The sequence below is a fragment of the Solanum lycopersicum genome, chromosome 10, assembly GCF_036512215.1.
Source record: "Solanum lycopersicum chromosome 10, SLM_r2.1".
NCBI lineage: Eukaryota > Viridiplantae > Streptophyta > Magnoliopsida > Solanales > Solanaceae > Solanum > Solanum lycopersicum.
This window is the reverse complement of record NC_090809.1, coordinates 7,531,097-7,547,157: the sequence shown is the minus strand read 5'-3', so window position 1 is coordinate 7,547,157 and position 16,061 is coordinate 7,531,097. Positions and strand designations below refer to the sequence as shown.

The following is a 16,061-nucleotide window of genomic DNA, read 5'->3' as shown; positions in this document are numbered from 1 at the left end:
ACCTTTCTTACGAAGAGGTCCCAATTGATATTTTGGATCGCCTAGTTAAGAAATTAAGGAATAAGGAGGTTGCCTCCGTGAAAGTTCTATGGAAGAACCACCTAAGGGTGCAACATGGGAGGTCAAGACCGACATGAAGACCCGCTATCCTCATCTTTTCCCCCCTACTCCTAGACAAAGTTAAGGTTATGACTTTCTTATAAATGATTCCTATGAGTTATGTTGAATTTTTCATGTTTATCTAGCATGTGCATATTCTTGTATAAATTCATACCTAAATTGAGTTTTTGTGAAATATGAATCCCATGATTAACTTGCACTTAAATATGTAGGGTGCTATATTGCTTTTATGATAATTGTGTTGGGTTTTTTTTGTGTTGTATTGATGAGAAACTAGAATGTCAACTCTTTGAAATTGTTCATGTTTAAATGGAGAAGGTAGTTCCTCCTTATGTGAGGTAAATAATGAGATCTTATGCATGAGTTGTAGATTATGTTCCTTTGTGTTAATGTTATGTTTATGTGTTGAAAAGAGTTGAGAATTCCTCCTATGAGATGTGAATCATTATAATATTGCTTGTTGTTGGGGTGCTAGTCTTGAGTCTACTCGATTTTCCCAATAGAAGGTTTAAGGTGTCATTTGGGGGCGTATGTTCCTAAAGGAGGATATTGTAACACCCCATAATTTCCATGACCTAAACTAGAGCCTCATATGTTGAATAATGATTTTTTAGACCTAAAATTACAGTAGTAAACTTAATTAGGAGGTATTACAGTCACAACGTCGAAGAAAGATTTTGACATTTGGAAACTAGTAGAATTGAAGTAGTAGACGTCCCTATGTTCGGTTAAGGTTTCGGAGTGTCATATGAAGTCTAAAACTTGTAAAAAGAGTTTAAATAGGTAAAATTAGTATATAGGGTGGAAACGTACAGGTCCGACCCCAAGAGTTGTCCTAGGGATCCACAAAGGAACCCCAAACTTGGCTAAGCAACCTGCCAAAGCAACAACTAAAATATATGAGGGAGAAATGGGTCCGCGTCGCTGACTTGGTGGGTCTTCGGTCAAAATCAAGTCTGTGTCGCAGGAACATCGCGGACTCTACTGTTTTAAAAATTATTTTCGAAAATCATACGGGAACAACTTCGCTAAGCAGACTTGTCCCAATAAAAAATTTGAAATTTGAATTCGAGTTTGACTTCATTAAAATGTCAATTTAAGTGAGGGGTCTTTTGGGTATTTTAAGGGAGGTTTATATATTGATTTTAAATCAGTTTTTCACCACAATTTCTCACAAAAACCAAATCTCCAAATGAAACTCAAAATCTCTCACGTCTCTCTACTTTTTTGCTCCATTCATCCTTCATTGAAGAAACTTTGAAGGTTGAAGAAGAAAACCAAATAATCCAAATTTTTACTCAAATTTCGTGTCTATTCATCTTTGATGTATGGTTTCTTTAACACTTGGGATTCTTTTCCCCAAGAGGTCCCTCAAAAAAGATGATTTTTAAATATCCCAAAACTAGGGTTTTTCTCCTCACGTAGGTCTTCTTTGAAAAATGAAATTGTGAATCAATTGTGTTGAACTGTGATGAGTTATTGTTGTTTAAGTATGTATTGATGGTTAATTGATGATTTCCTATGAGGTTTCCCTAGACCGATGTCTTTCCTCCAATTTCATGAAAACCTTGAATTGATATGGTGAGTTGTAAGGATTATGAACATGTAGATTGACTATATTGTTGTTAATTATGTAATAGCTTCTTGAATTTACCTTGTGTATGTAATTGGTTATGTATCTTGGTAATGTAAGTATGAAGGTTCTTAGAAGCGACAAAGAGGTATGTTGATTGGATCTTCTTGGATTCAATTATGAATTATGAGTTACTTAGACTTCTATGTGTAATGTGTGACTGTGATGTTGATGATAAGTATTCCTCATCCCTAATCCTAAGACATTAAATTAGACATGAATTATGTATGCATATTATGATACGATTATTATATGATTGAAAGTAGTTTCTCATGATTATAATAAAGTGCTAAGTGAAAGTTTTACTCACTTGTGATGTGGTGTATAAAGTGAAAGTATTGTTCTCACTTGTGATGACCTATGAGCTAATATGATAAGATGTCTACATAGGGGTCTAGGTGGGACTAATGCGAACTTGTATGATGAACTAAGATGATTACTAAAGTAAATAATTGCTTAGCACCTAAAGGACATGCAAATGAGATGGAGGTCTCACGTTTAGTAAATCCGAAATCCCACATGGGTTTCCTCATGCTAGTAAGTCCGGATTACCAAGCTATGTGTTGTCTCATGAGATGGAAACCTCCACGTCAGTAAGTCAAGGTTTCTAGTAACAATCTCCTTGACCCTTAACTATGTGCCCACATAGGACTCTAGCTTAGTGGATCCACATAGATAGCTACGTACGAATGGTTACACTTTAGGCACGTTTTAACCGTCTCTTTTCAGTGTGGGAGTAGAACACCAGATTCCATGTAGCTCACATGGTCTCATGTCGGTTATTGCACTTCTTTCCCTAATGTAAATATAAATGAACAAGTTAAGCATGTGAACTCATATTAGGGTTGTCTTAAAGGCTACGACATAGTGTAAGGGAGGGTATGAGACTTTTCTTACACATTGCACATGTGGGATCCTAAGGGGTGATTCTATAAGTGTTCTTTTATGATTATGATTATGATTGTGTTGATAAGATATGAGTAGTATTGATGTATGAAGCATGTTATGATAAGATATGAGAATATGTTGTAAGTATGAAGTGGGTTGCTTAACGTGATACTTAGTCTTGGATGGGGTTATGGGATTTCATTCTTGGCATTGCACATGTGTTGCTTGAGTTGCTACGTGTTGGGTTGACTTATGATTTTTTGTATATGTGTAGGTTGAGCTAATTGATATTAAGCATGGTTTTGACTAAATTGTGTCTTTTCTCATGCATTGATGATTTTGTGCATAGAAGTCATACTTAGTACATGTGGTTTGTACTAACCCATATTTCTTCCCTTTTTTCCAAACAATTTAGGATTGGACCGTTGAAAATTTCGTGGTCGATTGCAAGGCAGACTTGGATCTTTTCCCAAGTCATTAGTGAGTCCTCATATTTGGGGATATATGTTGTCATGTTCCACTCTAGCTATGATGTTGTTTACGTTTAAAATCATTTTTCTTTCTTTTATCATTGAGACAATTGATGTAAGCCTATAATGGCATTCTTTTTTGTATTGGTTATGTCCAAACATTTGTACTCTTATAGTGGTTCAATGTGAGACAAAGTATTAGAATAAATTTCTATGTGTTGGTTATGATGTTTATACGAACAGCCTAAGCAAGTTTCATGTGCGAGCAGTCTAAGTAAACTCCATATGTAGTTTTTGAGAGGTCTATGTAAACCCCAATATGTATAAAAAGTTTAAATTTATCTGCATTTTTTATTTATGATGTGCTATGACGTATGCTAAGGATTTATCTTAGTCCTCTTCGAGGACGACGATGCCGGTAACAACTAGGGTGTACTTTGGCACATCATGCAGTTGTTTTAACAGGTGAAAAATAAGGATAGAGTCAATAATTTTGATGTCATAGCTTTTGTCAGTTGTGGTGGTATTTGTTATTCCCTCTATGCAGGTTAGCAAAAATAGAAACAAAAAATAGATGAAACAGATAGAAAATGAAATTTGAGTCAACAGAATCCACTTTGTTTTCTAAAGAAATTTAATCCCCTCAAGTACTCGAGGTTACAAATTAATTCTTCCCAAGATAACACAGATTAACTCTTAGAGAAGTAGTAGTACCTCAAACTTTACTAATTTCAGCGAACGCAAGAACAGCAATGAGAGCACAAATAGACTCATTTGATCGATAATTTTGTTTATGTAAGAAAATGTAAGCAGAGAGAAAGAAATTTCTTAAACGAAAAAAAGAACATCTCTATTTGTAGTCACTTGCAGCAAGGAACGCGTCTGTTTGACAATGGTGTGAGCACTTCTGTTCATATATGTCGTTTCAGAATGTTGTGTCTTTTTAGGAAAAATATTGTCTTTTCTGAAGGAACAGGTCCTTCAGAACGACGTTACCATTACACATGAATTTCAAATAAATCTCGTTACGCGAAATCAATTCCGTTAATTAACTAACATCCTAAATTAATTTATAAGAAAAAGGAAAATAATTTATGAGATTGATTAAATAAATTTTGTCCAAAAATATATCAATTCATATATGAAGTCAAAGCCGAAGCCGAATCCAAGTGAGCGACGAAGACGACGGCGCGAGGGGCACCTTCTTCTCAACCCTTCAAAAACTAAAGGAAGTGTTTCCTAATATAAAAGGATAACAATTTTTCTTTTTTCTAGCAATATGGGAGAAATGACTTTTCATTTGAATTTTGCAATGACTTTTCATTTTTCATCCAAAATTAATTCTCCCACATTTCTATCTTCTTTTCTTATTTCTCATTCATACCTTGCTAAAGCCATCAGTATTACTTTAGCTCCTAATCATTTCCTCTGCATTCAAACACAGATGGAAAAACAAAACTACAATTAAAAAAGATAAAGGCTCATGAGATTTTATTTGTATATCTTTTCGTATACTTTATGTTGTCGAAAAAACATAATCTTTTTAACCTTTATTTTTCAATGGCACAAGATCATCCTCCATCTTTTTTCATAGATGAGTCTTCAATAAATTCAAAAAGAGCACACTATAATGTCATTGGTACTTTTTCCAAATATATCATTTTTATCATTGATGACTTCTGGGTTATTGGGAGCCAAAACTCCCAATAAATAACTAAGCATATTAAACTTTCCATTATTTTCATATGTGCCAACTTCTTTCTTTAGCCAAGCAGATCTTAAATAATTAACAGTGTCACTATTTGAAAAATATTATTCAAGGTGAGGGTCTTTGATAAATAGATTTGTATTTTTTAGAAGGTAGAGATAAAATTTATTTATACTCTGTTCTTTTTAAATTTTATCCAATTTTATTCATGAAATTACACTACATGTAATGTTATTATACAATATAAAAGATAAATATTAAAGCTAATGAAGAGAGTAAAGGCATAAATTTCTCCGAATAATAACATATTAAGTGTAGTCATTTCCTAAGCATATTGTTCATACCGAGTGTAGTCCTTTCCTAAGCATAAATCCGTAATAACACTGGTTACTTCTTGAACAAATCCATCAAATAATTTTTGTTTTTTAAGAGTATATTGTTATATATACGTAATTATGTATAGTATATCTTGGAAATTAAAATGTATTCTTTTCATTTTAAATTTATTTATTTTACTTGCTTTTTTAATTCATTTTTTTTTAAAAAAAATGTGTCTTTCTTTGTTTGATAAATCTTTAATTTCAACTTTCCACATGATATTTTTAATTTTATACCACAAAATTAAAGGATATTCTTATATGTTCAACCACAACACTCAAAAAAAGAATCGATATGTCTCAATTTATGTGATATTTTTTTTGTTTTTCGAGAGACAATCAGTTTAAGTTTGAACGACAATTTGCACATGAATCTTTAAATTTTTAAAAATGAAGTTTATACATTTGTAAACTACGTAAAAAGTATTAACAATTACAAATATTTATAATTCAAAATATTTAAAAGATCTATGAAAATTTTATGGTAAAAAATAGATTTGTTTGAATTTCAAAATCCGAAAAAATATAACATAAAATGGAACGGAGGGAGTAATTATTTTCTTAAATTTCGTGTCAAATTAAAATCAGACAAACAAATTAAAATAGAAAATATATATATAAATAAATATACTAATTCTTCTACATACTTGGTTATATCCTAATGCTTATAAGCTTGTAAGAAAAAAAAGTGTCAAAAATTGCAAGAGAAGATACTAGAGAGCATTTAGCCTATATATAGTATAATGTCTTGTACAGAGAGTTTAGGATTAGAGAGCTTTGATGAGAGAACAATAAATGATGATAATAAGAAGAATATTGAAAATCTAAATGATCATCGTGTTAAATCATCTACCTCTTTCCCTAATTGTAACAAAACAATTAGTGTCAAGAAAAAAGAAAATAAATCATTTCCACCACCATTATCATCGTTAAACCAAGATGGAAAACCCATTTTCTCCCTAAAACCAACTAGAAAAGATGGAAAATTAGAGCTTAATGAGGTGAAAATGGATATTCCGTCATCGATCGTCGTTACTTCTCGTCAACAAGGACGGTTGAGATTGAATCTCATTCCCGAACAAGAAGGAGAAGATAATCACAATGATAATGATAATGATAATAATAACGATGAAGATGAAGATGTTGTTATGTAGATGAACAATATAACTAGCGGAAGCTTCCAATAAAGTTCGGACAATCTATTATTTTGTTAGAATATCGTTTCAGAAGTCATTAGATAGCTTGTATAAAAATAATATAAATAAAGAGAAAAGGTTGTAGTTGATCGAATGAACATAATATTTCTTTTTTCTTTTTAACTTTCTAGATGTATTAGAAATATATATTTGTAGTTCTATAAAGAAATATATATTGTATTTCTTTGCTTTACATTTTGAAATATATTTTTTGATCTTATTAATAATAAAGAGAATTATTTACTATTAATTTTTAGATATTTTGATTGTAAATTTAAAAACGATTTAAAAATAAAATTAATTTATACTTTAAAAAAAAAGAGCACGTAAATTAAGGTGAATGACGATGGATACATTAGTTTTATATTCTATGAAATATACAATTGTAATCCAAACACCGCAAACAAACTATATATGGCTTCGTTAAGTTTAGAATCTATATATTTTTGTATTTCCTCCCTTTTATGTTACTTTATCTTTATATTAAAAATAGATTTATTTCATTTATTTACTTATTTTAGTAAGTTAAAAAAAAATATATTGTTTCATTCATGTCAACATAGTTTAACTAATTAAGCATGATGTTTAAAAATGAGAAGAATTGTAATTTTCTAACTTATTCTTAAAAATAAATAAATTTTCAAATATCAAATAAGTGAGATGAACATGGATGACATATCAATATTATCGTTAAATATTTGTTAAATTAAACAATATATGTTATTCTTTTTTTAGATTAATTAATAGAAAGTGTATTATATAAGATAATTCAATATAATATAAACCAAAATAGAGAAAATGTTTATTTTCTAATACAATTCATATTAATAAATAACTATATTAAAATATTTTTTAGAATAATGTAAACTAAAATGAGAATATCCAAAGATATTGCACTAATGTGCATGTGAGATATGGTTAATGATGTCTGCAATATTTCATTGGAAAAAGAGAAATGGATTACGTGACCCATGAATTTTGGTGCACTCGTATCCCAAAGTGATAAAATTCATGAACTCCTCTACTCCATCTGTCCAGATGGTTGTGGACTATTATATTAAGAAAGTATTAAAAAAAATTGATCAATAATTTTTTTAATATTATATTATTTTTTAATTGTTTTATCCTTTTAACTTTATATTTTTTATTTTAAAAAAATAATTTAATTTGATTTAAAATAGAGTTTAAGAAAAAAAATTAATTTACGATTTTAAATTAAAAGTTATGTCAAATATATCAAAATATTATTAATTTTATAGTATTAACATATCACTTAGAAAATTAAATTTAAAGTGTTACCAAATATGTGTCATTTTTTTTTAAACAAATTAGAAATAAAATATGATCATTCTTTTTTAATAGGAGGAGTACCTTTTAACTAAAAAGGAAAAAAAAATATTATTGTTTATAATTTTTTTTGGATAAACTCTAGCTAACTTTTCTGGTCATTTAACATTTTTCTTAATAAAAATGTTATATTATTTTTATATTTTAAACTTATTTTCTAGTATTTATATTTATTATGAAATTTCAAGAAAATTTTGAAAATGAATTAGTAAATTATGTTCTTATTTATAATTTCTTAAGTATTATATAAAATAAAAATTAATCAATTAATGTTAGACAGAAAATATCTACTAAGACCAAACCCTCTTCGTCATTTTTTTTCTTTTTAAAGTAATAAATAAAATAAAATTTCATTATAATTTCTTTTAAAAAGTAATAAATAATTTTATTAGAGTTTTTTAAAATACAATAAATTTTTATATATTTTAAAATAACATTAAAAATGACTATACTTTCTTATTTGGTTAGTTTTTTTTAAAAAAAGAAACAGCATATGTAAGAAGAAATTACTTAATTAATTAGCTATTTTATTTATTGAATTCACTCTACTTTAAAATAATTATGTAGTCTCTTTGTCTTCGTTGCCCTCATCCTCTTTCTATTCACAACCCTCACTCCCTCTCTCTCTCCTCTTTTTCTTTTTTGTTTTTAGGGGGGAGGGGCGGGGGTGTTGCACTTTTGATCAAGAACAATTTCATATGTCGTGGTGAACAAACTTAACCGATTAGAGGAGGAGTTAGTTAAAGATAATAGAAAATTACATTATAGTTTAGTAGTTTAAATACTAATTTTATTGACTACAGTTTAGTTTTGTAATAGTTTTATTCTGTATTTATAGTCCTCTGACATAATTATTATTATCATTTAGTACTATGAGTCAGCTAGCACCCAAGAGAGGTCACTATCCCTGGACGGCTGTATATTGTACTGAAAGGTTATATTTCCTTTCTTATAAATGAAATTATCTAATGTTATCTTAGCTAGCATCTTCTCCTATTTTCCCTTTTCTACTTTATTATATATTATCTTAGTTATCACTATTCCATTGAGATTTTCATTTGCAAAAGCTCAGTTTGCAATATTTGGTATCAAAGCACTCTCTTGAGCTCTGTGTATATTCAACTATGGCTAATGATATAATAGAGATCTAAGACTATGTTTGATAGAATGACATTAGAGATGGCTAACATTCAATATGAGGCAAAACCAGATCAAAGAACAACATGAGAAGGTCACAGATGCACTGTGTGAGTCTATCAACAGTACAACAAAGGAAAAGGGAAAAGGGGTACAAGTAGTGAAGCTCCTGGTGATATTTGAAACCCCATTGGTTTGGGTTATTACTGTCTCTACTGGTAACCCCCCCCCCCCCCTCCTCATGTTTCAATGTCCTATAGGTTACCAATATCTATCTGGGCAATATCATACCCCAACAGGAGGTCATTACCCTCAAACAACATGGGGTTATGGAGGACATCAGTTTCCTATGTATCCGGGGCAGATTCGAACAACAGGACAAAAACATGGAGGTTTTGTTTACCCTATCCCTAACTCACATGTATCCCATGGTAGTGGATCTCTATCTTGACTTACAAAAGTAGATTTTCCTCGATTTGATGGGACCAATTTAAGAACTTGGGTGTATAAGGTAGACCAATTCATTTCTTATGATGACACCTCTTATGCCCAAAAGGTGAGGGTGGATGCCTACATTTTGATGATATTGCTATTAAATGGTGTTTCTTTTATATAAAATGTAGAGAAAGCAAGTTATATCCCATTTGGGATTAGTATGTGTATGCTTTGGTGGACAGGTTTGGTGATGATTATGATGATCCCATGTGGGAGTTTAAGTTAGTGAGCAAGTAGGTTCAATGAAAGAATACTAAAGAAAAATTGATCGGATTATGATCAGGCTATCTGTACTGTCTGAGCATGTCATTAGTGAATTCATCACATGGCTAAAATTTGAGATTGGCTTCACTATCAAGTCTCACAGACCCTTACCTTGCCTCGAACCTACCAGTTGGCTAGGAACATAGAATCTCAACTACATGCTCAAATAAAATTGACTAAAAGTTTGATGCCCAAAGGGGGAAACCCTTACCAGAAGGGGTATTCTCCACACATTAGGAGTAAGGATATAGGGTTCAAAGCAGAACCAACAAGAAGTTTCAATTGGGAGAGGGTAGAAGATTATCTCAATCTAAGTTGAATGAAAAGAGACAAAAGGGACTTTTTTTTCTATGACGAAAAATTTGTGTCAGGATACAAATGTACATCAAAAACTCAACTGCATTTACTGGAGGTGGAGGAGGATGTTGTGATCATCATAGATGATGTTCCCTAGGAGAAAGAAATACAATTGGGTGAAGACGGAAGTCTGTGAAATATCTCTCTGCGCTATTATCGGCGTGACTATTTACCACACCTTGAGAGTTACAGGATATTGTGATCAAGGCCTACTCAACATCTTGTTGACCCTGGTAGCACCCATAACTTCATAGAGGAAGAATTGGCTTAGAGGTGGGGACTACCAATCTAGACAGTAAATCCTCAACTTATCAATGTTGCAGATGGGGGAATGAGGCAAAATGTTGAAGCTTGCAAAGAGTTCAACTAGTTGATAGGAGGATCCACTTTCAAGGATGATTCTTTTCTTATTCCATTGGGATCATGTGATGTCATACTAAATGTTCAATGCCTCAAACCTCTAGGTGATCTTTACTTCGATTTCTGAAAGTTTATCATGAAGTATCAATACCAAGGAAGGGAATGCATGTTAACTGGCAAAGATGGAACAGGTCAAGATTGTAGTCAAAAAATTGGGTAAGATGGTGTAGAATGTTAGTAAGTTATTCATGATCAAAGTAGTACAAAAAGCTATAGGAGTAGAAATTAATGCTGAGGGTTATCTTGAAATTTTGGCTCTCACAGAAGAATTCAGTCGACTATTTAATGAAACTAAAGGGCTGCCACCTACTAGGGGATCCTTTGACCATAGAATTCCTCTAGTGGGCACTAATAATCCAGTAAATTGTAGGCCTTATAGGTACTCTACAAGCAAAAAGATGTAATTGAAAAACTTGTGCAGGAACTGCTGGATCAAGGTATTGTCTAGGCAAGTTTTAGTCCATATTGTTCACCAGTGGTGCTCATGGGGAAGAAAGATTGGTAATGGAGACTTTTTGTTGATTATGAGGCTTTAAACAAAGCAACCATCAAGGAAAAGTTCCCAATTTTAATCACTGAGGAATTATTTGATGAGTTGGGATCCAAGATTTTTTCTAAAATTGATCTAAGGTCAGGTTACCATTAAATCAAAATGGCCGAGGATGACATTCACAAGACAACTTTTGGGACTCATTCTGGACATTATGAGTACCTAATAATGTCATTTGGCCCAACTAATGCTCCATCCAGCTTTCAAAGTGTAATGAATCATGTATTTAAGGCTAATTTGAATAAGTTTATTCTAGTGTTCTTTGATGATATTTTGGTGTTCAGCTTACAGAAGCATGTGAGACACTTAAAATCAACGTTAAGTTATTACAACATAATTTGGTTGTCAGGAAGGAAAATGCACTTTTGGAGCTAATGAAGTGGAGTATTTAGGCTCTTTTATTTCTGCAAAGGGGGTGGCTACTGATCCAAAAAAAGTGGAAACAATATGACAGTTCCCTATTCCTGAAAGATCAACTCACTAAGAAATTTCCTCGATATAGTTGGTTATTATCGTAGGTTCATCAAGAACTATGGTACAATTAGTAGACTAATGAAAATTTTGCTTTAGAAAGGATTCAAATGTTCAGATAAGGTAACCAATGCTTTTGATTACTTAAATCAAGCACTAACTACTGCTAAGGTGTTGTCATGCCAGTTAGTACATTGTTGTTCATTGTGGAAACTGATGCTTGTGGCTTGGGTGTCGGGTCAGTCCTAATCCAAGAAGGCCATCATATAGCTTTCATTAGCAAGGGAAAATCTGGTAAGCACTTAATCCTTTTAATGTATGACAAGAAACTTCTGGCTTTAGCAGTGGTTGTTACTAATGGAATCAATATTTAATGGATTTTTGGTTACAATTGATGAGATACCTTCTACATCAAAAGTTACATACTAGATTTCAAATGGAAGGGGTGGCTAAACTTATGCAAAATGACTTTGAAATAAAGTACAAGAAAGGAGGGGAGAATAATGTTGCATATGCTCTCTCCATAATGCTTATGCTTTAAGCAATAGTAGTTGTTGTTGCCCCTATAGACTCTTCATGTTTGAAGGACAAGAGATAGTTGGTCAAATGATGAAGGACAAGCTAAATTAATTGAGCACCTCAAGGAACAAGTAGAGGTTTACAAGGGATATTCTTACATTCAACAACAATTGAGGAAGTATGGGAAATTAATGGTGCGCAAAGATATCCAACTTAGAAGGGATCTGATTAGCAAGTGGCATGATACAACATCAGGTGGCCACTCTAGCATGGATAACACTTACAGAAGGTTGGTTGGATTGTTCTACTTGAAGGGACTGTAGGAGGATGTGGTCAACTATATCAGACATTGTGAAGTTTGTCAAAAAAAAGTGATTTTGCAACTTCTCCTGGCTTGTTGCAACCTCTGCAGATTCCTTCTTCAGCTTGGTCCAGTATCAATATGGACTTCATTGAGGGATCACTCATGTCCAAGGGCAAAACTATTATTTTGGTGGTAGTAGAGAGGCTGACAAAATATGATCACTTCATAGTCCTAACTCATCTGTATAAGCATTTGTGACACAAGTGTTTTTGGATCAAGTTTATAGATTACATTGCATGCCTGAAATTTTGTTTATTAATAGCAACCATATTTTCATTAGTAGCATCTAGAAAGACTTGTTTGCAATCATGGTAGGTGGCTCAGTACATCAACTTCTTACCACCCGCAATTCGATGGTCAAATAGAGGCTATAAACAGAACATTGCAAACGTTTTTGAGGTGGTTTGCGCAGATAGCCAGCAGGATTGGGGCATGTATTATGCGTTGGCTGAATGGTGGTATAACTCTACCTTCAATCCAACAATTCAAACGAGTCCCTACGAAGCTTTGTATGGGAAACCTCCTCCTAATCATTTGTCATATCTACCAGGGGAGGATGTAGATGAAGAGGTGGACAAGAGCTTGATTAATAGAGTTCAAGACTCAACTATTGAAGTTTCATGTGACTAGGTCTCGACATTGGGTGTGTGATCTAGCTAACAAAGGAAAGAGTGATAGACAATTTTCTGAAGGTGATTGGGTATATCTCAAAATTCAGCCATACAGGCAGGTCACTCTATCCAATCAACCTTTCAACAAGTTATCTTCTTAGTATTATGTCCCTATCAAATAAGTCAGAAAATTGGAAGGCTGGCGTGTAGGTTATGTTTTCCTTCTCAAGTTGCTTTGCACCCTACATTTCATGTTTCATATCTTAAGCCTTGCTATGAGATACCTCAAATTTCAATCATCCACCTATGGTTGACATTGCTATCCCTTACTGTGTAGATCCAATGGTGGTGTTGAACAGAAGGTTAATCAAGAGAGGAAACAAAACAGTTGCTCAAGTCTTAGTAATCTGAAAGGATATGCAGCCTGAAAAAGTTACATAGGAAGACTTAGCTGCCATTAAGCGGAGGTTTCCAACATTTATTTCTCGAGGACAAGGAAGTCCTTTTTTAAGGAGGAAGAAATGTTGCATTTTTGACCCAGAACTACTTCGTATGTTGTGGAGGAAAAACTTAACTGATTGGAGGGAAAGTTAGTAAAAGATAATAGAAAATTACATTTCAGTTTTAGTAGTTTAAATACTAATTTCATTAACTACAGTTTAGTTCTATAATAGTTTAGCTTTACATTTTTAGTCCTTGGAGTTATTATTTAGTAATATGAGTCAGCTAGCATCCAAGAGAGGTCACTATCCTTGGACGGCTATATAATGTACTTAAAGATTCTCTATCCTTTCTGATGAAAGAAATTATCTAGTGTTATCTTAGCTAGCTTCTTTTCCTTTTTTCCCTTTTCTAGTTAATTCTTATCTTAGTTATCATTATTTCATTGAGATTTTCATTTGCAAAAGCTCATTTTTCAACAAGGGTTAAGGTAGGGTCTTTTCACTTTTTCTGCTCAATGGTGATAATGCTTAGAAGTAATTAGGAGTAGCAGATAGATGAACTGGATCGAATTTTGATGAATTGTGTTAAAATAGATTAGATCACAATTACCCATCTAAATATGGATAAATATAAATTTGATCAAATATGACTTGGATAAATGATTATAACTCACTTTAATCTCCTAAAATTCAAAATATTACATTAAAGCAAAATTGTTAATACCTCAACCTCATCATTTTTTGAAAAAAAAAATCATTAAAAAAAAGAAGTTTAATTTTTTTCCATTTACCTCCACCTCTACCTCCCAAAAATAAAATTCAAAAGGAAATTACTTTTTATGAAAAGAAAATATTTTCTCGCCCACCCCACCTCTAGGACACTCGCCCTCTACCACACTGCCTATCACAAATCCAAAAAATATATATATATATAAAATAAATTTAGAATTTCAAAAAAAAAATAAACATGTGTTTTTGCCCCCTCTACCCACCCCCACCCCATTTATTTATTTTTTACTTTCAAGAGCAAATAGTGCAATTAGGAAATTTCTTTTTAAGTGAGTGACACATGAGTCTATGGATTTACATATTTACCAATTTAATTCATATTTATGTGAGCTTAAATTTCATATTTTCCCAAGTTAAAACACATATTATTCGTTTAAAAGGATATTAATGATTCATTTAATTTGGTATGAGTTAAATAGATTCATTTCAATTATATTGATTGAAATTGCTATCATTAGGAGCAATTGATAAATGTATCAATGTCATTTCACTTATATTGACTGAAATTGCTACCCTTAGGAGCAATTGATAAATGTATCAATGCATATGTTGATACCAAATGTATAATCTTTAACGCCAAATACATGCATAAATTGATGAAATGTATCAATGTATATTTTGATTGGTCTGATACATAGATAGCCCCTCTCACTTGCCTCCAATTTTCATTTTGACATAACATTGTTCTATTTTAGCTTTTCAACTCTATTTATTGTGTATCATCTAAACATTAAATACTAATCCTTATATTTTCGTTATTCTTATTTATGCTCTTCAACCGTCACTTTGCATTTTAAATATCTACAATCATCCTTAATTTTCTAAAAAAAAAGTGAAGTGGAAGAACAGTAATGATTTTTTTTTTAAAAGAAAATATATATATATATATATATATATATGAGTGTCACTGTATCTTTATGTGAAATATAACAACAATATTAATAGTCCGTCAATTTTCTTTCTTAAGAAAATTATTGACAGCCCAGTGAAATCAATCAAGTTTTAGATTTTGTTCTAGTAGTAGTGCTATCAAGAACTAATAAGATTTTTTTTAATATTGAAGATGGGTTCTTTTGCCCCTATTGAGTTGATTTAAAAATTAGAAATTGAGTATTTGAATTAAATCTCGTTAATCGAAATGGTATGTAAAAAAACATGTAGTGTTATTTAATTGAATATTTCACGTCATTTTGACATTCATCAACATGCACTAGATAATTTACCACGGATAATATTTTTGTATTTAAACGGTATATGAAAAATAAGGGGGAAAAACATAAGTATCCCTAGATTATGATTGAAATTTCAAAACACACATTAACTAAACTAAGGTTCAATTACCCCCCTAAACTTATATTTTTTGTAATTTTGTGCACCTTTTTGGCTTACGTGGCATCCAAATATCTCACGCACGGTAAGACAAAAAGGTGCACAAAATTACAAAAAGTTTAGGGGGGTAATAGAACATTAGTTTAGTTAATTGTGTGTGTCTAGAATTTCAATCATAATCTAGGGGGATACTTGTGCATTTTCCCATAAAATTAAAGGGTTGAAATAGAATAAAGTTGAGATAAAGTGTCAAAATAGAAATTAAGGGTATATTAGAGGAACATTCGTAAATTGGCACCAAAATAATCAAATTGTTCTTCTAGCCAAGCCAAAACATTTATTCTACAATTGTTTTTCAATAACATGAAATTAAAAATCAAATCAAAATGATTGAAGTGAAGAGTTTGGGGTTGTTCTAAGGATGTGTTTGGTATTAAGGGAAACATTTTTTTGAAAATGTTTTCCAATTTTCTCATGTTTGGTTGGGTCATATGTTTTCCAAATCAAATCATTTTTCTCAAAATTAAGGAAAATGACTTTCCTTCAAAACATAAGGAAAACATTTTTCAAAAC

At 31.6% G+C, this 16,061-nt stretch overlaps 1 protein-coding gene across 1 annotated transcript; it reads left to right on the top strand.

The window, feature by feature from the left end:
- The first annotated feature begins 5,939 nt into the window (after positions 1 to 5,939).
- LOC104649597 (protein FANTASTIC FOUR 1-like) lies at positions 5,940 to 6,350 on the top strand. Its single transcript, XM_019215908.1, has one exon. It carries the CDS (start codon positions 5,940 to 5,942, stop codon positions 6,348 to 6,350), a length of 411 nt encoding a protein of 136 aa, XP_019071453.1.
- Positions 6,351 to 16,061: the final 9,711 nt, after the last annotated feature.